At 41.0% G+C, this 25,504-nt stretch overlaps 1 protein-coding gene across 2 annotated transcripts in view; it reads left to right on the forward strand.

Annotated features, from left to right (window-relative positions):
- brip1 (BRCA1 interacting helicase 1) overlaps window positions 1-25,504 on the forward strand; it is a 200,265-nt gene that overhangs the window by 102,541 nt on the left and 72,220 nt on the right. For both annotated transcript variants that reach the window (XM_068008500.1, XM_068008498.1), the window contains exons 15-16: window positions 16,663-16,822; window positions 20,909-21,030. In XM_068008500.1, the coding sequence (XP_067864601.1) occupies window positions 16,663-16,822; window positions 20,909-21,030 (282 nt within the window). The remainder of the gene's footprint in view (window positions 1-16,662; window positions 16,823-20,908; window positions 21,031-25,504) is intronic.

The raw sequence follows: 25,504 nt of genomic DNA on the forward strand, positions 1-25,504 counted from the left end.
TTCCTTCAGACACCTTCCTTAACTTTCTTCCTATTCCTGTTTGATGCCTGATCTGCCCGTTTGGATGTTTTGCTGTGCTATTGACACTATATAAGTATAAGCTGTTAACTACTGCACCTTTGTCTTTGGCAATTGTATATCTTCCCTTGGGCAGCCCAAGCCTATATAATATGTGTACTGGAGCAAATATCCTCATTATGTGGGCAAATTGCCAAGGGTTTTTCGTATTAAAACAGGAATGAATTTAGAACATTCCGCATTAGATTTCTCTCCTGCTCGTTTACCTTTCTTTTCCACGCTCGAGATGTTCCTTGAACAAGGAGAGATGTAACCCATGAGGGAGGAAGGAATGGAAGGATATGCTGATAGGGTTAGATGAAGAGGGGTGGGAGGAGGCTCGTGTGGAGCCCAAACACCCGCGTAGACCAGTTGGGCCGAATGGCCTATTTCTGTGCTGCACATTCTATGTAATTAATCAAGACTGTCCTTGTTTGTGATGTTCAGTGGCAATCTGCTAAATACTCTTGTCATCATTGAAAATACCAGGCACATGATCTGAATAGTCAAATTTCAAATCAATGTCTCTATAAATTAGATTAGGAGAATTCCCGTATATTTGTACTATTACAGTTTGGTGGACAATTGAGCTTGCCACTGGTGGCAGTACCTGAATCAGTAGGTTGTGGGTTCAAGCCCCACTTTTTTTTTTCGTTCACGGGATGTGGGCATCGCTGGCGAGGCCAGCATTTATTGCCCATCCCTAATTGCCCTCGAGAAGGTGGTGGTGAGCCGCCTTCTTGAACCGCTGCTGTCCGTGTGGTGACGGTTCTCCCACAGTGCTGTTAGGAGGGGAGTTCCAGGATTTTGACCCAGCGACAATGAAGGAACGGCGATATATTTCCAAGTCGGGATAGTGTGTGACTTGGAGGGGAACGTGCAGGTGGTGTTGTTCCCATGTGCCTGCTGCTCTTGTCCTTCTAGGTGGTAGAGGTCGCGGGTTTGGGAGGTGCTGTCGAAGAAGCCTTGGCGAGTTGCTACAGTGCATCCTGTGGATGGTACACACTGCAGCCACAGTGCGCCGGTGGTGAAGGGAGTGAATGTTTAGGGTGGTGGATGGGGTGCCAATCAAGCGGGCTGCTTTATCTTGGATGGTGTCGAGCTTCTTGAGTGTTGTTGGAGCTGCACTCATCCAGGCAAGTGGAGAGTATTCCATCACACTCCTGACTTGTGCCTTGTAGATGGTGGAAAGGCTTTGGGGAGTCAGGAGGTGAGTCACTCGCCGCAGAATACCCAGCCTCTGACCTGCTCTCGTAGCCACAGTATTTATATGGCTGGTCCAGTTAAGTTTCTGGTCAATGGTGACCCCCAGGATGTTGATGGTGGGGGATTCAGCGATGGTAATGCCGTTGAATGTCATGGGGAGGTGGTTAGACTCTCTCTTGTTGGAGATGGTCATTGCCTGGCACATATGAGCCCAAGCCTGGATGTTGTCCAGGTCTTGCTGCATGCGGGCTCGGACTGCTTCATTATTTGAGGGGTTGCGAATGGAACTGAACACTGTGCAGTCATCGGCGAACATCCCCATTTCTGACCTTATGATGGAGGGAAGGTCATTGATGGACTAAAGTACACTCTAGTGCAGTACTGGATTGTCTGAGGTTCAGCCATTTGGATGACATTGAACTGAGGTTCTGTCTAACTGTTCCAGTGGTTCAAATGGATGTTAAAGAACCCATGGCACTGTTCAAAAAGCAGGGAGTTTTCCTTGTGTTCCCTCAACAGATGCCACTGTTTTTGAAATATGCCGTTTGCAGAATAGTTGCCATGTTTGTCTATTTAACATTCACAGTACTTCAAAGTAATTCATTCGATGTGAAGTGTTTAAGATGTGATGAGGTGCTATGTGTAAATACAATATAGAAAATGTGTGTTCTAGTGAATCCAACGATGTGTGTGGTTGAATAGAAACATAGAAAATAGGAGTGTGCCATTCAGCCCTTCGAACCTGCTCCGCCATTTAATATGATCATGGCTGATCCTGTATCTCAATAGTATTGCCATGTCAAATTTTTCATATTTTTGATTTGGTAGATTTATTTGGGTAACCAACTTTTGAAAATGAATGCAGAATTTTGATTAGGAGGGTTCTCCTGCCATTGCACTCATTTAATTTTGGGACAGTGCATCTGTTGATAATGTTGGGGAAGTACAGTTTCAGTATGTATGATTTACTGCAAAATAACATAAATGCAAGCAAATGTTGGAAAGCATTTTTTAAAGGGTTTACAAATGTCTGACTCATTTGATATACGTTTGATTAGTATCGTAATTATGCGCTCTGTCAGAAACACTGGGCGCCAGGTGTAGATCATATTGATCAGTAAAAACACTGTGTAAAAATTATACTCCCATCCCCTGGGATAAAGATGTGAATATAGCTATACAGTGGTCTCTTTTAAATCGGGGAATGTATGTATTACGTTAAAAGTGGAAGAGGTTAATTATTAATTTAAAGAAATGAAAGTTATTTTCTCTGTATAGTTCCATTGAGATTTAGCATTGGGAGTCATATCTGCTCACGCATATTAAGATCTGGAAGGTTTTATGCTAATTAGGAACTTAAACTTGACCCTTTGTGACCCATTTCCAGCTTACTGGAGGTGCACCTTGATTTTGCAGCTATGCTTATTCATGGGGAAAACACAGAAGCATAAACTGAAAGGTTGGTGTGTGGGAAAGGGCTTTTAGATCAATGTTTGTCCCAAAGGATTATTTTAACTGATCCACAGACATGAGCATTGGATCAGTGATATTATGGCAGATTTAAAGTTGAAGGAAAACTACAGGCTCCCAACAACAGGAGTGGAATAAAAATAACATTGCTGCAGTTTTTTTGCAGTTAAATTTGGTTTTAGCCCTCATTTGAAGCTCCCCAACTACGGTGAGAATTCAAGCAGACCAACCAACAAAATGGTGCAAAGGCTGAATTCACTCAATAACAGAGAACTTGTGAGAAAATGACACATTTTAAGCTGAAGCAAAAAGAGAGTAATTTCAGTACATAGAAATACCTAGAAGTTACAACATGGAAACAGGCCATTCTGCCCAAACAGCCCATGTCGGCGTTTGCCCTCCACGTGAGCAAATAGTTCTAATCACATTTCCCACTTTGTTCTCACATCCCTTCAACACCTTTTCCTTCATCCACCTATCTAATCTAATCTTGAATGTTGACATAGTTTTTGCCTCAATCACGATTGAATTCCACATTCTCCTCCCTCTTCTAAATCTCTTACATTGAATCCTATATCTATGGCCCCTCGTTATTCACCCCTCAACTACTGGAAATAGTTTGCTTCTATCTACCCTTTCCCAACCTTTCATAATGTTAAACACTTTTATCCTATTGCCCTGTAATCTGCATTATTGTAATGAAAAAAGACGCAATTTTTCAATTCTTTCTTTGTATTTGTATTTCCTCATACCAGACGTCACCCTAGTGAATTTGCATTGTACCCTTTCTTAAGCCTCAATATCATTCCGATAGTGTGGGACCCAATACTGAACACAGTACTCTAGGTCTTATTAAGGTTTTATATAAGCTCATCATTACATCCTGCCTTTTGCATTCTATTTTTCTTGTGATAAAACCTAAAATTCCATTAACTTTTTTTTTGCAACCTTATCAACCTGAGCTGCTATCTTTAGTCCTGTGAACCTGTCTTCCCCCCCACCCCCGTTCCCTCTTCTTACACTGAGCCTACTTCCATTTTCTTTAGTAAAGATCAATGCAAAGTACTTATTGAATACTTCCGCCATTTTTTAATCATCATCTGCAAATTGATAATCCTCCTCTCTCAGGGGTCCCTCCTCTCTCAGGGGTCCCACCTCGCTTTTAACTATTCTATTTTACTGATATGCTCATAAAATACTTTACTGTTCCTTTCGATTTTTAAAAAAAAAAAATCCATGCTCTCTTTTAGCTTTCGTTGTCTCCCTCTGAACCACTTTTCTTATTTTCTCATATTTTCCTTTAGTTTTTTCATTATTATTGTCCTCATAGGCCCTCTTTTTCAATTTTAATTGGTTTCTAACCTCTTTATTTATCCATGGCATTCTAAAACTACGTGTAGTTTTCTTTTTTATTACAATATAGTTATTCTGACGATTTTTGCGGTAATTTCTCCTTCCACCTCACCCAGCTCGCTCCTCATCTTTCTATAATCTGCCCTAATCCAATCTAGTCGTCTAGTTTTTGTACTGACTTTTTTTCCTTTTTAGTTGGATTTTAAACGTACCATATTGTGGTCATTACTGTGAAGGTGCTCACCCATCTACCTGATCTATTTCATTACTCATAACTGGATTTAGCAATGCCTCAACCATTTTAGGCTTGAGGAAGAAGTCCTGTACACATTTTAACAGTTCCATTCCCTTTTCCCCATTTACTCCCTCTCTGTCCCAATCGATAAGTAAATAATGAAGATCTCCCAGAACAATAATTATATTATTTCTACTCATCTCTCTAATCTGACTGCAGGTTTCCTCTTCCATTTCCTTCCCATAATTTGGAGTAATACTAATGTAACAAGGCCTTTTTATCTTCGAGTTCCAGCCATATTGACACTGTCTGTACCCCTTGTCTACATCAATTCTCTCTACAGTATGTATTCTCTCTTTTATTAATGTTGCCACTCTGACTCTTTTTTATATTTTCTATCCTTCCCAAATATATTATCCCAATATGTTTATTTTCCATTCTTAGCCAGTTTGCAGCCAGGTTTCTGTTGATGTTATTAAGTCTAGATCTTCCTGTAAAATCATTTCTTCCAGTTCCCCCAGTTTATTTTTCATTGCACACATGCACTTTAACCTTTTTTTTGCTCTTTTTTAACACCCCTTCTTTTTCCATGGTTTTCCATTGTCTATGCTGCTTGTAGCTGTCACTTGAGTGTAGAAATTGTCCCATTCCCTAGCATCGTTGTCCTTCACCTCCGATAGATATAAAAATATTTACATTTTAGATTTGTTGAGGTACTGCCATCTTGGAAGAAGAAATAAAGTAAGGCCCAGTATGCTATAAAATAGGCTCTTTATACAATGAAGCTAATGGTTTCATGTCTTAAAGCTTTAAGATATTGGAATAGATAAAACCACATTGAGTAGAGGTAAATAGGCACTCCGGTTTTAGATATTTTGTAGGCAGGTAAGTATGCTTTGTTACTATTAAATTTCTTCAAAGCAACAACTTAAATATCCAAGCATGGAGTTAAAATTTCTGATTTAATTTACATGTGTTGCAGAGAAAAAAATTTTGGTTCTTTTTCGGGTTGAATGAGAACAACAAATCAGACAGATCTTGTGCTTTACACATGGGATGCTATGAAACATTGACATTTTTTCTCCAACATGGGGCATTTGTCTGCATTGTAAATGAGAAAATAACTAACGTGTTTTTAACCCAGATTCACCGACATTATCTTGGGGCTGAAGAGAATATTTTAGATCCATTTAGAGATATAGTTTGTTGTCTACTTGTCAGCTTGGCTCAGTTGGATGCACTCTTACCTCTTGAATCAGAAGTTGTGGGTTCAAGCGCTGCTTCAGGACTTGAACACATAATCTAGGCTGACACTTCAGTGCAGCGCGGAGGGAATGCTGCTTTGTTAGAAGTGCCGCCTGTCAGATGGGATGTTAAACTGAGGCTCTGTCTACCTATTCAGGTGGATGTAAAAGATCCCATGTGTCTTGGCCAATATTATTTTCTAAACCGACTCCATATAAAACAGATTAACTGGTCATTGAACTCATTTGCTGTTTGTCTGATTTTGCTGTGCACAGATGATCAAGTTTACCCATAAAAGATTTCACACCAAACTAATTCATTGGATGTGAGCTCAAGTTCAAGCATCAACTCCTGACCAGAATCTTGATTGTATCACAGTTATTTGAGGAAGTGTGCGTGATGTTATTTTTAAAAGTTATCTTTTTTAAAAGCTGGGAGAAAAGAAAAATATATTTATGATTTTTTTTTTAAAAAACGTAATAAATTCACAAATTAACATTTGACTTGTCCGTAAACTGCTGCTTGAAATTTTGCCAGTAGAAAATAATCCAGTAGGGAAATTTAAGGTCACTAGGGATCTATGGGGATCGGGTGGGAAAGTGGAGTTAAGGTCGAAGGTCAGCAATGATCTTATTGAATGGCAGAACATGCTCAAGGGGACATATGGCCTACTCCTGCTCCTATTTCTTATGGAAGTGGTAGGGAGAAGGATTCATGAATCATTGTGCTGGGTGGTAGTGTGGCTTACTTTGGAGGAGCCCATTCACCTGTTTCAGGTCAGGTCCCACTATCCTGTTTGTTCAGGACGTTCCAACACCACTTCTCTCTCACCAACACAGATCTTCCACTGGCTTTTTTCCAGCTCCTGATCTCTTGCTTGCCTCTTTCAGACTCCTAGTCTGCTACTCTCCCTCTCTACAACATACTAGTATGTTTAAAATGCTATCTAACTTTGCATTACATGGTTTTTTTTTTAAGCTTGGAAGCCACTTTGCTAAAATAAAAGAATTTGTTTTAGTGAATTAAAGTTATTTGTTTTCCAGTTTCTTGTTCTTGATTGTGTAGGTGTACAGTGGTGGTAGTGCATGAAGCAGTCAGCACACATTAAAATCAAATTTCCCACTCTCTGGGGAACCACAGTGACTTATTGGATGTTTTTCCAGAGTGGGAGATTTGATTTTAATGTGTGCTGACTGTTCCATATACAGTCACCACTAAACACCAATACAATTAGGGAGGGGGAGTCTGGAATTAAATTATTTTAATTAATCTTCAAAATACAAATCATTCTTCCAGGAACGCGACTTGTAAGTGAAGACAGTAATGCAAAGTTAGAATTTCAAGCAAATCTACATATGAGAGAGGGGCGAATGACATGCCGGGAGCTGGAAGGGTAATTGTGGTGTCAGCCTCAGATGTTAAGAATATAAAGTTTAGGTCAAGAGGCATTTTAGTGTAGCTTCCTGATATCATTGTAAATATGGTCAACTATTTGAAGTTCTGTGACCTGTTGTTTGAAGGTAGGACTGCGAGAAGGCCTATGGCATTGTTGTAATTTTAAGCTTTGTCTGATATGTAGGGCGTATCATTTTTTTGAGTTTTTAAGGGTGAAAAATAGTGGGAGGCTGTCTTATATATGGATTAGCCTAAAATGCGAGTATAAATTGTACAGTTTTGGTATGAACAGTATGGTAATGGAGAGCTATAGCAGAACATAGAGGGTCAGATGAAACACAGTAAAGAAAGATACAAAAAGCATTGGAATGACTTGGTAAACTCTTATTTGCAAACTAGTGATTTGCTTTGTTTTTCAGTAATGGTATCTGGCTGGTGAATGGAATTTTCCATCGCTGCCTCAAACTGTAAAGGAAGGATTTGGAGGTAAACAGATCAACATTATAGGATGAACCTACAAATATAAACTTATTCATGGATGATGTTTCTTCTTGTCCTTCTTACTTCAGCAAATTGCCATGGAAGCAATATCACATTAGTTACATAGTACCATATATCTAAATTGCAGAATGTGGAGTAATGCTATCCATCTAGTGCTGAGTTTGTCTATACATAATACTATCTAGCCACCAGTCTTTGCTAGTCAAGCTGTGCAAGTTACAAACTTGATGAATTCACAGTGAGTGCAAATAACACGTGATGTTGGAAGGCACTTTAGGGTCCCTGTTTTTATGAAAGAAACAAGCATTAATGGTATGTTGAGCTGGTGGCACTTAACTACTTGCAAAAAAGTTGAGCTGTGACACTAATGTAAATCTTTGTAATCCCTTAGTAGAAAAGGGTGGTAGCAGAGTATATACTTCAGCCAAGCTTTGGATGGGGAGTAAATTACTTTTGCATTTTTTTTTATTCGTTCATGGGATGTGGGCGTCGCAGGCAAGGCCAGCATTTGTTGCTCATCCCTAATTGCCCTTGAGAAGGTGGTGGGTGAGCCACTTTCTTGAGTGGCTTGCTAGGCCCTTTCAGAGGGCGATTAAGAATCAACCACATTGCTGTGGGTCTGGAGTCACATATAGGCCAGACCGGGTAAGGACGGCAGGTTTCCTTCCCTACAGGACATTAGTGAACCAGATGGGTTTTTAACGACAATCCGGTAGTTTCATGGCCACCATTACTGATACTAGTTTTTTTTTATTACAGATTTTATTTAATTAATTGAATTTAAATTCCCCAGCTGTCGTGAAATACCAGTTTTTAATTTATATCTACAGTGGCAGTATAGTTAATCTTTTCCTTGATTTTCTTCTAGCAGCATAAACTAATTTAGCCATCTCCTGTTTCTAATGTCGTTATGCACCAGACATTAAATATTAGAGCTATAAACATATACTCTAAAAGAACTTGGAAATAGTAATTGCATCATTAACAATAGTGATGTTTTCTTATCGAGCATGAATTCTGTGCTTTCTCCCCTCAAACCTAATATCCATTTTTTATGTGTTGTAATTGTCTTAGTGAGTTTGGAATCTACCACTAGCATAGAAGATTCAGGGGAGAGGGATGTAGGATTACTGAAGAGGAATTTCATGGAGGCAATTTGGGAAGCAGTGACCAAAGCAGACACTTTAAACTAGTTGAAGGAGAAGGTAATTAATACATACAGTCATCTGTATTATACCGTGCCCATGTCCATAGTTGGAAACTTGAAATGCTGTTGGAACAGTGGACTGCCAAGGTGGTGAGGAAATTTTTCTTTCTTTTGGACCTGCTGTATGATTTTGGAGATATCTCATGGCATTCATTTTAAAAATATCAAATGGATCATAGTTATTTTTGCATAGCCATTTGCCTCTGAGATCCCACAGCCACAGACTAGTCTGCGCTATCATCTGATTCAGATTCAGGCCTTCGTAGTGATGTATAGCAGCATTCAAAACATTTTATGTGTACTATAATCACAATGGAAAATGGTTTACAGTTAAGGAAGAAAAAAAAACTTGAAATTTAACTGCTATTGTAGGAGATTGAGAGAATACATTGAGGTCAAACCTTTAATGGTCACTTCTGGGGGTATCTGTATCAATGCTAAATATAGGAAGAAAGAGCATCTGGAATTTCACTGTGCACGATAGTCTACAAACTGCTGTATAAATAATTAAGGTAATTGGCCCCTAAATAAAAAGGAAATTGCAAATGAAATCTGCTATTGTTTTTAAGTGGAAATGAAATTGATTGCTGGCCTATTGGAATATAGCCTTAATTTCCAAGAGTCTCCCTGGATTGTTTGGAAAGTATAGGTTCAACAAGTGTTTTGGTGCGTGAGCCACAACCACAGGAGTATGAAACAACTTTACCTGTTATGTTGCCCCATCAACTGGGTTCCCTTAGTGTTTTATTTAGATTAAATAATTTGTACCAATTCCTAAAATTCTGTGTGTTTCTGCATTGATCTCTTATGGTGTTGCACGTGGCGAGTGAGTCGAGACCAAGTGTAATATTCAGGCAAGCAGGTTTAGAGGATGGGGGATAATTGGACCCAAGCAGGGAAAGGGAGAGGAGGAGGATGGGGGAAGGTGGACAAAAGAGGGTTCAGGAACAAGTACAGAGATGGAAAAGGAAGGGAGATGGGATGAAGAAGGAGTAGAATGAGGGGTGAGGATTGGTCGAGGAAAGGCATGGAGGGTGGAATTGCTGTGTGCTGTCCCTATCTTCCTCGGTCTTGAGGAGTAGCCAGTCTTCCCACATTCCCTGATTTTCAGCTCTGTGGGTAGGGAGGAAGTAGGCTTCCATCTGCTTGGTCCAGATTACATGGTCAGTGGGAGGAGTTGGTTATGAGACTATTTCGGAATAGGAATGTTTTAGGGATTGGGGAACTGAGGTGTCAATTAGGGTAGTGAGCATTTAAGGGACAATAGTGAGTAGTTGGGGGGGTAGAGTATTATGGATATAATGAGTAGTTGAGGAGGATGGGTAGTTATTAATGGTGAGAGCAGGTGCGGGCAATGAGAAGTTTAGTTAGTGGATATTGGGAGTAAAGGTATTTAGGGTAGTTGTAGGAAGGGAATAGTTTGGATGTGGGCAGTGCATATATGGGGCATTGATGGGATAGTAGACATTGGGGAGAGTGGAAATAGAATGTAGCAGATAACTAATGCAAAGTTAGTAGTTTGAAATAAATATAAATGGACTGGAGTAGAGTTGGAAATATGAATGGATATGGGAACTGGAAAGAACGGGACCGAATTGGAAGTTGAGAATGGAGAGAAGGTGGTGTGAAAGTGGACAGTGATTTCCAGACCCAATTTATTTAATTATAAGAACTTGCTGTTACCACACTCTACCAGAAACCCAATTCAGTTTGTTCAGATCTTTATTATTTGATAAATTTGTGGGATGCTGCTCCTCTCCAAAACCAGATTCCACTTATTCAGGACACATTTTTGGACTTAGTGAATTCTCGGCTGGCCCGCTATCTTGAGGTCGAATTTATTCATTTAATTAATAGATGGCTGGCCTGCTCCCCCAGTAGCCACATGCATTCCTTCAGGCCACATATATATATATTTAATAAATTCCTGAATGGCCGGCTCCCCCAGTAGCGGGATTAAGTATTTAACCTCTGACTAGCTAGCACCCCTGAAGCCCAACTCAGTGTTTTGAGGCTGTATTTATTTAAGGACGCAACTAGTGATGGCAAAGATGATGAAAGATCATCGACCTGAAGCGTTAATTCTGTTCCTGTCTCCACAGATGCTGCCTGACCTGTTGAGTATTTCCAGCATTTTCTGTTTTTATTAGCGAAGATGTCAGTAGCGGTTTCTGCTATTGACAACGTGCTATCAATGGCGGTTTCTGCCCCTTGTCCTAACCCTAAATCGGCGGTGTCAATAGCATGATGCAGGGCTGGCTGTGTCAATTGTCATTGTCATTGTGACGTCACCAATGATGCAGGTTGCCTGTTTGTCAATAGTTACCCCGTATTTGGCGATAATGACATTGCGCGGTGTCAATAGTGAGATACATAGCCAGCTGTGGTAACCTAACCCCCGCCCCAGTCCTAAACCTAAGTGTAAACCCTAAATCATGCGATGCCAATAGCGCGAAATAGGACTGTCTGTGGTGTCAATAGTCATTGTGACATTGCCGAGGCAGTGTCAACGGGTCGGCCGCGTTGTGAATAGTCACTCTGAGTCAAAAAAATACGGCAGATGCTGGAAATCTGAAAAGAATAACAGAAAAAGCTGGAAATATCCGGCAGGCCAGGCGACATCTGTGGAAAAACCCTTATGAGCTGTTTGAGAACATAGTGGGAAGATGAAGTTTTAGTGGTACTACAGCTATGTTAGGACTGAAAGGTAAGTATAATGTTAAATACGGTTGTTTACTACGTAGAGCTATAAGCAGGCATTACTCAAGCAGGGTGGAGGTGTGACAAAATTATGTCACAGAAATTAAGTGTGATAAAAAATGCGTGCAGTTTAAAGATATATATTTATATTTAATCTAGTGCTAAGTACTGCTACAAGTAAAACCTTTTCAAAAAGAACATTTTTAGGTTGCAGTTATACTATACCTACCGATCTGAGACCAATTTAGCATTGTAGTGTGCAGTAGTTTCTTTAATTTGTTCTTGTGATGTGGGTGATATTGATAAGGCAGTATTTATTGCCCATTCCTAGTTGCTTTGTGGGCATTAAGAGTCAACCACATACTGTGGGATTGAAGTCATATGTCAGCCAGACTGAGTAGGGGAGCAGGTCCCTTCCCTGAAGGACACAAGTGAACTAGTTGAGTTTTAACAAGGATCCTTAACAAAAATGTCACTTTTTTTCTGGTGCCAGGTGATAAATTGACAGATTTATTTGAGTTCAGTTTTACAACTTGCCATGGTGGGATTTGAACTCCTAACCCTCTAAGTTGTTAGTCCAGTACCATAGCCACTAGGCTTTCATAACCTGATAAACTTGTCTTGTACTGTGATTCAGATTTCTTGAATTTTTCACTGATTCCAAAGCTAGTTCCATCCCAAAATGTAAGTACTGTGAGCGTTGGTTTGATGATTTGTGCAGATTGTACCAAAAGCAAGCAAAGAAAGTGAAAACTTAAGAAAGAATCTTTTGCTGAACATAGGTGTAAAAAACAAGAACTGTTTTCGGTATACTTTGTTGCTTAGCTCTGGTACAGGATGGTCATTTGACATCCTGACTCAGCTATAACTCTTCCTGTGAAACTGGAAAACAGTTTTAAAACCTCAAATACAAGGAGTCTTAACCAAGGATTTGACTCCAGGGTTATATTACCAGTTTTGTATTGCTGCAAAGCAAGAACCACTTCACAGAAACATAAAAGTGGCAGTATAGTTGCAGGCCAAGTACCTCACATGGACCACTTCTTCCTTTTGTGTCTTTTTTCCTATTTTCTGGCTCTTCCCTGTTATGTCTAGCTTTTTTCATTTTATTATCCCTTCATTTTTCATTCATTTTTGCTTTTCCTGTCTTGCTGGGATGCACAGCAGGATTTAAATTCAACATGTAAAGTAACGATGGTATTAGAATGTAAAAATATGGATTTTTCATGAGAACATTTTATTTATGTTCAGACCATAGTAATAAAAGGTCTCAGATGATTTCTTATAAGATTATTGTGTTGACGGTACTTTTTGTGTTCCCCTCACTCTTGTTCCAATTTCCCAATATGTCTCCATCATAGATAAAGAAAATGATTTAAAAAAAATATTACTTCTAATTCAAGTCTGTAAGAATTTGTCAGAGTTGACACAAAGACTTAATCTACATTGTTTTCCTTGGGTACCGTAATTAGTTTTTGTGTGATCTTCCTAAAGATTTTAATAATGGTGAAAGCTGCACTAAGTTTTGTCTTGTTGACATAAACACAGCTGGGCATCTGTACTTAGCATACCCTAGGAGAAATAATAAACACGACCACACTAAATTGTTGTCAGGCCCAATCTGTGTTAAGTCCTTTAGGGGTTGCTAATATTGACATTTAAGTTTTTGAGTTTGCAGTAATTGATGTTAATGCTGTGGAACCTGCTTGTAGTGAATTTTGCCATAGTGAAACTGTACTGTGCAAACTCTTTCCATATCGGTGAATGAATGATTTAGGAAACTGTTGTTGCTAAGTGAGTATTTGAGCACTAAGCTTCCTTTTTAAGTGGTGGAATAAACATTACCAATTGAGTGAAAACTGGTGTCTTCAATCATAAAGCAAGCTTTACATCTGCAATTACAGCGATATAGGTGGGCAAAGTATTCTTTAAGATGCCAAAAGCTGCTTTTCTTGATTTCTCAGGATAATCAGGTATCACTGTTAACATAACTATATGTTTTACATAGCTAGATAAACTGTGACATCCCAGATATCAAAAAGATATACTCTTTTCAATGTTTTGAATGTACTCTACACATCTATCTATAATGTATTGAAAATCTTATGCCAGCATGCACATCCTGTTGACTGTTTCCATTATAAATTCCCATGTCCATATTCATAATGGAAGCTGCCTGTGTAAACTTATTCCTTGTAATGACACCCAGTTACTGGTGGAGGCGCTGCACTAGCAGGAGGGTGTAATTAAAGCATGACAAGCTCACATGGGCAGTTTCTATTTTAAATGTCTTCAAAGGAATTTATAAAATAAAGACCAAGGGCCCGATATTAGGAGGGAGGCAGCGGGGGGTGGGGTTGACTGGGCGCGTGGGGTGCTCTGCACGCAATCGCAGCTTAATTGAAGCTACTTACCTTGGCTTCCGGGTTTCGCACTCGAAAGCTGCGCAACGGGCGGACTGCGCAGCCGCAGCATAGGCTGTCAGCTGGAGGAGCCCTATTTAAAGGGACAGTTCTCCACTGACTGATGCTGCAGAAAGGAGCCAAAATTACAGCATGGAGCAGCCCAGGGGGAAGGCTGCTCCCAGGTTTAATGATGCCTCACTCCAGGTCTTACTGGATGGGGTGAGGAGGAGGGGGGAGGACAGAGATCTTCTCCCCGGCAGACGGGAGGAAGTGGCCTGCCTCTGCCACCACGGAGGCCGGGCTCAAGGTGGCAGAGGAGATCACCTGCACCACCAACATATCACGCACCTGCATACAGTGCAGGAGGCGCTTCAATGACCTAAGTAGGTCAGCCGAAGTGAGTACATTTACTCATTCCCCTACAATCCATCTGCCACATCACCGCCCCCACCCCACATCTCCTTCTGCACTGCTAACACTACTCTATCACGTCACTCCTCACACCCACTCAAACCTCATCCTCATCTTACCTGCACTTACTCACCTCGCCAGTACTCAACCCAATCCTCATACAATCTCATGGCTCCATCTCATACTCACCCTCTCATGCATCTCTTTCACGGTCAGCCTCACTCAACCTGCCACTGCCTGTGCTGCAGCCACAGGGCATGCATCACATATGTGCAGTAGGAAGCGTAAGGCAAACGTGTCATGAGCATGAAGGGGATGCACAAGGGTGTTTGAGGGTTTGTCATGGTTTTTACTTATATTTGATTTCTGATCAACTCACATTACATATTATATTGTTACCACTACTGCCACGTCTTTGCAAATCTTGTCTGGTCTGTGCAATAATGCCCTTTCCTGAGGATCACTATGAAGACCCACAACTGATGCCACCCATTGTGTCACTGCAGAGTGGGTGTAGGTGTATTTGCAGGGCTGTTTTGTGCAGACGACTGAGAGACGTTGGCGATGTCCCCGGTGGCACCCTGGAAGGATGCGGAGGAGAAGTTGTTGAGGGCAGTGGTGACTGACAGCGACAGGTAATAAGATGGTGCTCGGGCCAGCCGGGAGCAGCTCGGCATGAAGGAGGCTGCCGATGTCCATGACTACATGTCGAGTGACTCTGAGCCTTCATATGCACTGCTGCTCAGAGAACACCAGGAAGCTGAGCCTCGGTCTGTAGACCCTGTGGCAAGGGTAGTGCCTTCTGCGACGCATTTCTCTCTGCGGTTGCCCTCCCTCCTGTGCAAGTGGATGTGTCACATCACTGTATTGTGAAGCTCCAAGTGTCAGAGGTGGACGGCGTGGCCAGCGAGACTGGTGATGCTGTTCATCCTCTGTGGAGGTCATGACTGCAGCTACGGCGGCCCCCATCCGGAAGATGTACATTTGAGGGGGTCCGCAAGGTAGGTAAATGTGTCTGCACACCGGGGTAAGTGTGCAAGTTTATGAATTTTATTGTTAGGAGGAGGGTGGTGGAGGCCAAACTTTGTCCAAAGTGACAGAGTGGCCTCCTTTAATGAGTGAGGGTCTCCCCCCCGCACCTGTCAAATGGACCTTTGCAGCTGCCACAGGCTGATGGCTGCAACGTGTCCATTTCAACTGGGAGTGTTTCCCCCAGTATGGGAAACAGTCTCAGTTGAGGTGAAAATCCCACCCCTCCTAAAATATCATGTCAATCAGGTTTGCTAACGACCTGAAGTATCAAAATAATTACCTTAAGTGGCATCCCGCCGGCTTTAATTGAAGTGGGCGGGTTGAAGCCGGGCTCCGGGCCCGCCCCGGGAATCCCTGATTTTCGGAGCCCCCCCCCCCCCCATCCGGCCACGAACCAGCCGGCTCGGAGGTCCGAAAATCGAGCCCCAAATGTATGACTTTAAAAACTGAACGACGTCTGCATGCTCTGGTCTAATTATCCCCTTGCCGTCTAATCCCACTTCACCTGAAGATTACACTTCGTCTTGACTCCCCAAGTGCAATGCCATGGAAGATTAACTACTTTATAAATAAAATTTGTATAAAATTATATAATTAATGCTTTGTAATTGAATTTCACACACTCTGTAGTTTTGGAAGTTATTTTGTCCTGCCCCTTTAACATACTTCGGTCATTCATTATTTGAGAGGTTTGGTAAGACAGCTGATTCCCAGTCTTCTGCCTAAATAGAAGCTGCATAGGTTGACTCACCCTCTAAGACTGCATTCCTTTTCTTTGAGGATATGCCTTGCATCTTCTCACATTTGTCATCCAAATCACCAGTATCAGGTGATGAAACTTGCTATATGAAGCAGGAGGACTTGTGCCTGCTATTCGAACATGATGTGCTACTATAACCGGAAATAGCATTCTTCATGTGGAGCTCTTTACCTTTGAGTTTCCCCTTCCACCTATAATCTACAGGAATTTGAAACCCAAGTATGGCATCACCTTTTGATTTACCTCCTTCCCTTCAATTCTTTCTACTTCAGTGGTTTCCTGCAGTATGGACCTTGGTGCTTCATCTGAACTGTTTGGCAGTAAAATGTACTTTACACTTTTGGTTTATTGTTATCATACATTCAATATCACTTTTGAGACAAAATTTGTGACAAGTGGAAATTTGCACCGGTGTTACCTAGTTAATGCACAGGTACATTCTCAGTCTATTTGTAAAAATCCTCAGGTCATATTGGATTCCAGAAAATAAAATACCAAGACGTAAATTCCTGACACCAAAACAACATTGTTGTCTTTTTAAATACTATTCAGAAACATGTGAGCAGTGGTTGTCAACATTGCTGATGATTTAATTTAGTTGGCATCTGTATATCTTATTCACTGTGAAATTAAACTTCCAGTAGCTTCCTGAATCCAAAAAATATTTCTTATTCCTCTCTGGCAGATGCTGGACAAGCTGCAAAATCGCTGGATGCTCACAGGATTGTGGGAAAAACTGGAGGAAGTCAAAGCAGTCGTCGTTGAGCCAAAAGGGGGTGACAAAAGTGACTTTGATGGATTGCTGCAGTCCTACTATAATGTTATAAAGGACAGCGGAAGCAAAGGTACATCAAAGAGAAAATATCAGTAGTAAATCTGCAGAAATATTTGCCTTTTGACTAGATTAGACCAGAGTACAATTAATCTGTGTGGATTAAACCTCAAATTAGGTCCCAAACCTATAAACAGAGTGAGGCATTATAAGGCCATGTGAGTCGAACCACCTCCCCATGACATTTACCGGCATTATCATCGCTGAATCCTCCACCATCAACATCCTGGGGGTCACCATTGACCAGAAACTTAACTGGACCAGCCACATAAATACTGTGGCTACAAGAGCAGGTCAGAGACTGGGTATTCTGCAGCAAGTGACTCATCTCCTGACTCCCCAAAGCCTTTCCACCATCTACAAGGCACAAGTCTGGAGTGTGATGGAATACTCTCCACTTGCCTGGATGAGTGCAGCTCCAACAACACTCAAGAAGCTCAACACCATCCAGGACAAAGCAGCCTGCTTGATTGGTACCCCGTCCATCACCCTAAACATTCACTCCCTTCACCACCGGCACACAGTGGCTGCAGTGTGTACCATCTACAGGATGCACTGCAGCAACTCGCCATGGCTTCTTTGACAGCATCTCCCAAACCTGCGACCTCTACCACCTGGAAGGACAAGGGCAGCAGGCACATGGGAACGCCACCACCTGCACGTTCCCCTCCAAGTCACACATCATCCTGACTTGGACATATATCGCTGTTCCTTCATCGTCACTGGGTCAAAATCCTGGAACTCCCTACCTAACAGCACTGTGGGAGAACCTTCACCAGATGAACTGCAGCGGTTCAAAGAGGCGGCTCACCGCCACCTTCTCAAGGGCATTTAGGGATGGGCAATAAAAATGCTGGCCTCGCCAGCGACGCCCACATCCCATGAACGAATTTTTTTTTAAAATGTGATGTTTGATATAGCCCACTCGTAAATGTACGAGTGATATTTAGGTTTTATTCATTTACCAACTAAGGATGTATTTATATTTCAACACTAAAATTAATATGTGAAAAAAGTACTTGTGTATATTGTTTTTTTGACTATAGAACATAATCAAAAACTTTAACCCATTGAATCAAGTTTTGGGTGCGAGGACCTCCACACCTAATGATATGTTTATTATTAAGTAGAACCATAGCTAATTCTAGTGACAGCATTCCGTGGTACTTCCCAACTCCTTCCCTCATATCCAGATTAATCCCAATGCTTTTATCTTCTTTCTGTTCTATTACTGTTCCAATCCTACCTGATATCATTAATACTCATCCCAAGACTATCTGACAGTGCTACAATTCCTGCAGTCAGTAATGATTAGTGAGAGATCTCCATTTCTAACAATGATATATATCTTATTAAAAACTTTGTGTGGGGTATGTACTTGCTGTCCAAAAACCATACTATTGTCATGACTTTTGTCACATTTTTGTGTCAACACTTCCTTATCAATATTTGGAATTGAATTCTCCTGTGTTAGTGTCATAATTCCATCCTTAGGCCAATAGCTTCAGCAACTAAGTGGTCCTGTATCTAATTCCTCAAGTCTTGCAACTCCATCTTTCAGCCATTAGGTGGATCCACATCACATTTTTCTCAGCTTAGTTGCCACCTTACTTTTTGCTTCCAGGTAAATTATTTATTTATTTCACATTTTTACATACTCTAGCTCTCTCAGGCTTTTCCTCATCCCTTTCTGCTTCCAGCTTCTCCCCTTTTTTTCACAGGTTCTCAAGGTCACTCACTCCTCATTTTACTCTGGTCCACTTTACGCCTTGCTGCCCGTTGCTTCCTGCCCCAGTATCAGGCTCCTCGGCTGTCTGGCCTATGGCTGCCCGCTTGCACCTGTTGCTTCCGGAAGCTTGGCACTGCATCCCCTCCTGTCTCAGCCACCACAGGCATTGGCTGTTTGTGCTCCAGCTGCCCCTCCACATCCATTGCTCTTGGAGACCATGAAAGTGGACAAGGGGGAAAGAGAGAAGGGAAAGGAAGTAATGCCTAAAGTATAACGATAATGCCTGCTTCTGTTACTTTTAGTAGGTAAAGAAAGAACTTGTATTTATATAGCAGCTTTCATGTTCTCAGGACATCCCAAAAGTGCTCGACAGCAAATTAATTACTTTTAAATTGTATTTGCTATGATGTAGGCAAATATCGTAATACAATACTTGTCATTTAGTCCTCCCACCACTACTGGCACTGCCAACTCCCAGTTTTTGTCTCCCAGCTGCATTCACTAGAATAATTAAAACTTAAAGGATTTGGAGGCTTTGGGGATGCTCTGTCTTTTCTTTATTGTTCCATTAGGGATTGATATTTTGCTGCTTGCTTTGGTTCCCCAATAATTCCTTTCTGGCCCTGACAGCAAAATTAATACTGTTTCAGCATTTAAATTGTTAGCTATTCAGTCCATGTTAATGGTGAAAAAATATATTGAGGCTTACAGCAGTCTGTAAATGCTCTCTCTTCTGGAAATTTATATTTTACTGTATGCTATTGCTTCCCTGATATTTTCCCACAGATCCTGACTGCTGAAAAAATAAATAGCGCAGCATCATTTGAGCTACTCGCTGCTATTCTTACTTTCTCCAGAGGTGGGACTGTAACCTCTCAGCGTGGCACAATAAATACAGCTGAAACATATAGGGGGTCATTTTAACTTAACCTGCTTGGCGGAAAACTGACAAGATCGGATGGTTGTCTGTTTCACATTGTGGAAAGTAAAATCGGGCAGGTTGTAAAACGGGTAGCCGATTCGATCCTATCCTGTCAGCTTCCCGCCGAGCGGGTTAGGTTAAAATTACCCTCAACATTTCCTCCTACTAACTGAGAGCAAAGTCACGGGTCATTCGCTAGTAATTTGCTAGTAATTATGCCTGTGTTTCAGTATAGTAAAGAGTAAAGCATATATCTAAGGGATCTATTACATGGGATATATTTGGGAAGAGGTTGCTTTACAGAAATTAAAGTACTCAAGTTTGCTATACACCACTGCAGCAACATATTTAAGAGTTAACGGTGGTGACTATTTGAAGTCTCCAACCCAAGTTAACTCCCCATATAGCTTGATAGACACCAAGTATCAAACTGAGAAATATTGACAAAGGATTCTCATTTGATTTCCATTCTGTGATGTGATCTCAGCAGGGTGGTCGTAGGGATGTTACAGTTAGCCTCAGCCTTTCTGAGTTAAGGAGGGGAAAAAAATCAGCCAGGGTTCCCATTCCTGATCATCATTCAGTGACCACTGCTGGAATTATGTGAATGCCCGTTAGGACAATGTTGGCCTCCACTGTGATGCCTCTTACAGAGGAGCAGCCTGCTGACAATCATTGCCTAGATTCTCACGTTGAAAAAGGGTCTTAACCGGATAGAACTGTACCCAAGTGTGAATCAATACCTTCAGGTAAGGAGGCTAGAAAATTAGAAGAAACATCCCAGAAGCTTACATTTGAATTAAGTTTGGTTAGTCAAGCAAGATGTCTTATCGTGGGGGGGTGGGGGGAAAGGAGGAATTGACATTGTGTTGTACTTATCCCAGGGCAGGTGAATCATTTATTGAACGATTGAGTCAAAGTTGGGGAAAGTATTCAGTTTTGAAGTTCAGAGAGGAGTCCTCATCAGAATTGCTCTGCATCTTTGCTGAAGGACAGATTTGTCGGAACTTGCTATATCAAATAGATGACACAAACCTTCTTTTGTAGCAAACTAGTTCTTTATTACATAGCTCTCATCAAAAAAAAAATCCAAATTATGACAATTATTTTCGATGGTTTGAACATCTGCAATAATATGGTTTGACTGTACAAATAGGTAACTTGGGTGAATTAAGTGGGTGCTGAGGAAATACTTTAAAAAAAAAACATGTTTTCAAGCTGCATGTTTGTGGAATTAAGTGGGATGTGGTGTAATGACCAAAACCAGTTCAGACTGAACTGCATATATGATGGACTAAAATGACTGAAGTTTGCTGGACCTTTTAGCCCCAAGTCAAAATGTTTAGATATCCATGTTTAGTAATCTTTTGCGAGCTGATTTATGTTTACCCTTTTAACCTTACTTTTGGTGCAGCGCCTTAATTTTTTCTTTCTGTTTTTGTTCTTAGGTGGAGCTCTCTTGGTAGCTGTTTGCAGGGGAAAAGTCAGTGAAGGGCTTGATTTCACTGATGATAACGCCCGTGCGGTGGTTACAATAGGAATTCCTTTTCCAAATGTCAAAGACCTCCAGGCAAGTAATCAAAACTAAGGAAGGAAGGGTTGCTGAAACCTTTTCACTTGCAAAAAAAACCGTAAAAATGTATAGGTTATAACAAAAATGCCTTCAGGACAACATAAAAAATATGTTTAGTACCAGCGTCTTTGTTGTTGTGGAGTCCGTGCAATAACATATCTGTATGGTGTTTTGTCCCCAAGGTCTGCTGGCAGAAATGTGATAGTAAATTCATTTAACTTTTTTTAAAAATAGTCAACAGTGTTCTAAAGGAAACTTCACACATGAGCAACGGCCTTCACTTAATATCTAGTGATCCTGCAATTTTCAATGTAAATTTTGTATGTACATTCTATAGGCAAAATAATATTTTTATTACTTTATTAGCAGTCTTTCCTGATTTTCTTTACTACAATTGAAAATAACCTTCGCAAAGAGATTCAAATTGGCTGAGTTCTGCAACAAGTTTATTCAAAATTGTTTGAAAAAAAATCGGTTAATTTTTTTTTATATAAAGTCAGACTGGCCTTAGTTGAACACTTTCATGTTATACGGACGTCTTGTTACAATTGGGTATGTGGGAGCCAGCCAAAAATGATCTATTATAAGTGAGATACAGGCATTAAAAGGCTAGCATTTCAGCAGTTCTCTTCTGTATATTTTCAGTTTTATGCCCCCTTTTCTCATATCCAGTAACCCATAACTAAATGACAACAAAGGGTAAATCTCATGCCTAATTTAGTGCTGTGTACTTCTTGAGTCTGCCTCTCAGATCCTCTTAACTTGAGCTGTTCACATCGTGTTCTTCCACTCTAGATATTTCCCATTATTCCCCTTGATTTGTGAAAGCAAGAAAAATTGCTGCTGCAATCCTCTACCGAAATTGGGTTCTTTGTGCAATGTGGCACAGTATAAAGTTGAAGAAAGTTTTTTTTTGTGTCTCCCATTTACTAAAAATGTTAAAGATTTTACATTGTGTTTGTTTACAATAAATCTTTATTGTTTTTCTTTCCACATCACAGCCTGTTCTTTACATTGTTTTTATTTGTGTATATTTTTTTCTCTCTGATTTTCTCCCTTTATCCTGAAGATGGTGACTCATGCTGGGTATTTTCTCACAGGTGATGGGGCCATTCAGTACCTCATCCAATTGGCTATTATTCTCTGTGGAAACCATCACAGATGGGCTAGACCCTCTCTGTCTCTCCTCATCCTTCTGTCTGTGAATGCACACTATGAGCAGGGACAACCGGATAATATCCCATGCTGGGAATTCTCTCCAGTTTTCTTTGCCTCCTACCCTAACTGAGGATACTGTGGCAGATGTAGCAGTAGCTGAGATTTGCTACCTCATCACAGGGATTGAATCTGGGATTTTGCTGGTCTTAACGGCTGAGTGCCACAACACGTTGAGCATTTACTCACTGAACCATTATCTTAATGTCTGAAATTCCTGTTTGCATCTAGCATGTTTTTCCACTTTTGGAATGTAATCGGGGAGTTTTGCTTCCTATCTTCAATTTTCTTGACTGTGGTGTGTTGAGCTGTCTTGGGCATTGTTACACATTGCTAAGTTTTCTCAAAAATGAGAATGCAATACAGTTTTTTTTAAAAAAAGCAAAATGATGTGTTGTACAGTACTGTGGGAATTTCCCTGTATACGATACAATAATTGCTGTTACTAAAACTGATTATAACCTTCATTCTACATAGGGTTCCCTATTTAATGTTTTCCATATGGTGTAAGGTTGATCTGAAATGCCTTTTGGTGTTTACATTGTTTCTTGTTGGAGGGCCTGAGCTGCAGAGCTTAAGAATGGATCACTTCCAGAACTTCCAGATGATTTCCATCCTTTTTTGTGGTGGGTAGAAAGAATGAAAGAACAAACAACTTAACTTGCATTTATATACAGCCTTTTACATCCTAGGAGGTCCCAAAGTGCTTCACTGCCTATTAATTACTTTTGAATTGTTGTCACTGTTCTTATGCAAGCAAGCGCAGGAGCTATTTTGCATACAACATGGTCCGCAAAACAGCAAATAATCAGTTAATCTGTTGTGGGGTGCTGTTGCTTCTGGGAGGAATGCAAGCTAGGACTGTGGAACTTCCTGTTCTTCTTCACGTCATGCTATGGTGATCTTTTGCATTTGAGCAGGGAGACGGGGCCTCAGTTTAATGTCTCCTCTGATGATGCAGCACTCCCTCAGTGCTGCACTGGTCTTAGCCTAGATTTTGTAAAGTCCTAGAGTGGGTCTTGAGCCCACACTAGGACTCAGAGGCAAGAGTGCTATCAACTGAGTCAACCTAATATATTTTTTCTGTGTATAAAACTCTGAGGACTCAAATAGGCTGAATTGTATTGTAGACCTGTTCCTATTCAGATTGTGTACTCCCAATTTACATTTCTTTTGTTCGGCTGGTCATCTTTGCTTGGAAATTTTTGTATTCTAGCAAGAAATGCCCAACTTGATTGTATCTTTGCCGAAGGCAGAGGAGCAGAATCAGATTGTGATTCGGCCACTTCACACCAAATTCAAGTTGCTCCTGTTAGAAATTTGGCGCGAAAATCATTGTTTGACAAAAACATGAGATTCCAGGAGAGCTCTACACTTGGGGGCAGCAAGAAAGGATACTTGGATTCTTTTTCTTATCTGTGCTTTAGATACAACAACAACAACTTGCATTTATGTAGAGCCTTTAACACAGTAAAATGTGTCAAGGCGCTTCACAGGAGCGTTACCAAACAAAATTTGACACAGAGCCACATAAGGAGGTATTAGGACAGGAAAGAGGTAGGTTTTGAAGGAGTGTCTTAAAGGAGGAGAGAGAGGTGCAGAGGTTTAGGGAGGGAATTCCAGAGCTAGGCAGGTGAAGGCTGATATGTGGTCGAAAGCTCATCTCAGGGTCACATAGGACGCCAAGGTTGCGAATGGTCTGATTCAGCCTCAGACAGTGGCCAGGGAGAGGGATGAAATCGGTGGCTAGGGAACGGAGTTTGCAGCGGGGACCAAAAACAATGGCTTCTGTCTTCCCAATATTTAGCTGGAAATTTTTGCTCATCCAATACTGGATGTCGGACAAGCAATGTGAAAATGAGAGACAGTGTAGGGGTCAAGGGAGGTGGTTGTGAGGTAGAGCTGGGTGTCGTCAGCGTACATGTGGAATCTGACGTGTTTTTGGATAATGTTGCTTAGGGGCAGCATGTAGATGAGAACTAGGAGGGGAACAAGGATAGATCCTTGGGGGACTTCAATCATAATGGTACGGGAGCGGGAAGAGAAAGCTATTGCAGGTGATTCGCTGGCCACGACTGGATGGATAAGAATGGAACCAGATGAGCGCAGTCCCACTCGGCTGGATGACGGTGGAGAGATATTGGAGGAGGATGGTGTGGTCAACCGTGTCAAAGGCTACAGACAGGTGGAGAAGGATGAGGAGGGATAGTTTACCATCGTCACAGTCACATAGGGTGTCATTTGTGACTTTGATAAGGACCGTTTCAGTACAGTGGCAGGTGGTGTACAGTGGTCAGTATGTTTGAATTTCTTTAACCATGGGTAAAAGAGGCATTGTATCCTTCCTTGTTGGTTGGGGATTGAAACTGGCAAATCGGTGGCAGTGGGTGGAACCGTAAAATATTTTCCAAACATCAGTTTAAAACTTTTTCTTTTCCCTGTCTGTTTTTTGAGCTGTAAGTAATAAGTCTGTGAAAATGGCAGAGCAGTCTAGTTTTTTCTTTGTTTATCATGTCCTTAGCAAGTTGCATTGACCTTTAAGATTTTACTTTCGATCAAACTGTGCACAGGGTTTGAAAAGTGGAGCTGTCACCTTGGGGATTCTTAATGATGATTGACACTTATAGTTCACCTTAGACACAGTGGCATGAAGCATACAGCAGTGATGTACCTCCAGGGAAGCTGTTTGATTTTTTTCACTTCTGCTTGGCTGGCAGTAGATTGAATTTGCTGTTCATAAGAGAGTTTTGGTTGCATTAGATTTTAATCATGTCACTTGTTCAGAATCCCTGGAAGCAACCGGGATTGAGATGAGTAGATGAGACCAGGGTAAATTTGCACCATGATTTCTTGAAGCATAAAGTTTTGAGTTTGTTAAAATGTCGCATGCTGTGCTACTATTCACTGCAAGTGTCTGTTCCTTACCTCAACATTGTCAAAATTGGACAGTTCAGAGAAAAATACTGTGGCAACTACATAAACAAACTCTTGCAACATCAAAAGCTTAATACATTTCAATGCAAATCTAATCATTTGATACTTTGGGCACTTTGATGAAAGTAAATCTCATTCCTCTCACTAATGAGACCTTCATTTTCTAATTTGGTAAGTTTTGGTGAAGTTTTGTCTTCTTCAAGGTGAGTGTTGGAGAATGGCACAGATTTTCACTTTGGGAATCCATCATCAACTTAAAGTGCTCCCAGTTCAGGCACAACAGTCGGATGCTGAGTAAGGCTACTCTGTGCAACTTAACCCC

This window comes from Heptranchias perlo, chromosome 28 (assembly GCF_035084215.1).
Source record: "Heptranchias perlo isolate sHepPer1 chromosome 28, sHepPer1.hap1, whole genome shotgun sequence".
Taxonomy (NCBI): Eukaryota; Metazoa; Chordata; class Chondrichthyes; order Hexanchiformes; family Hexanchidae; genus Heptranchias; species Heptranchias perlo.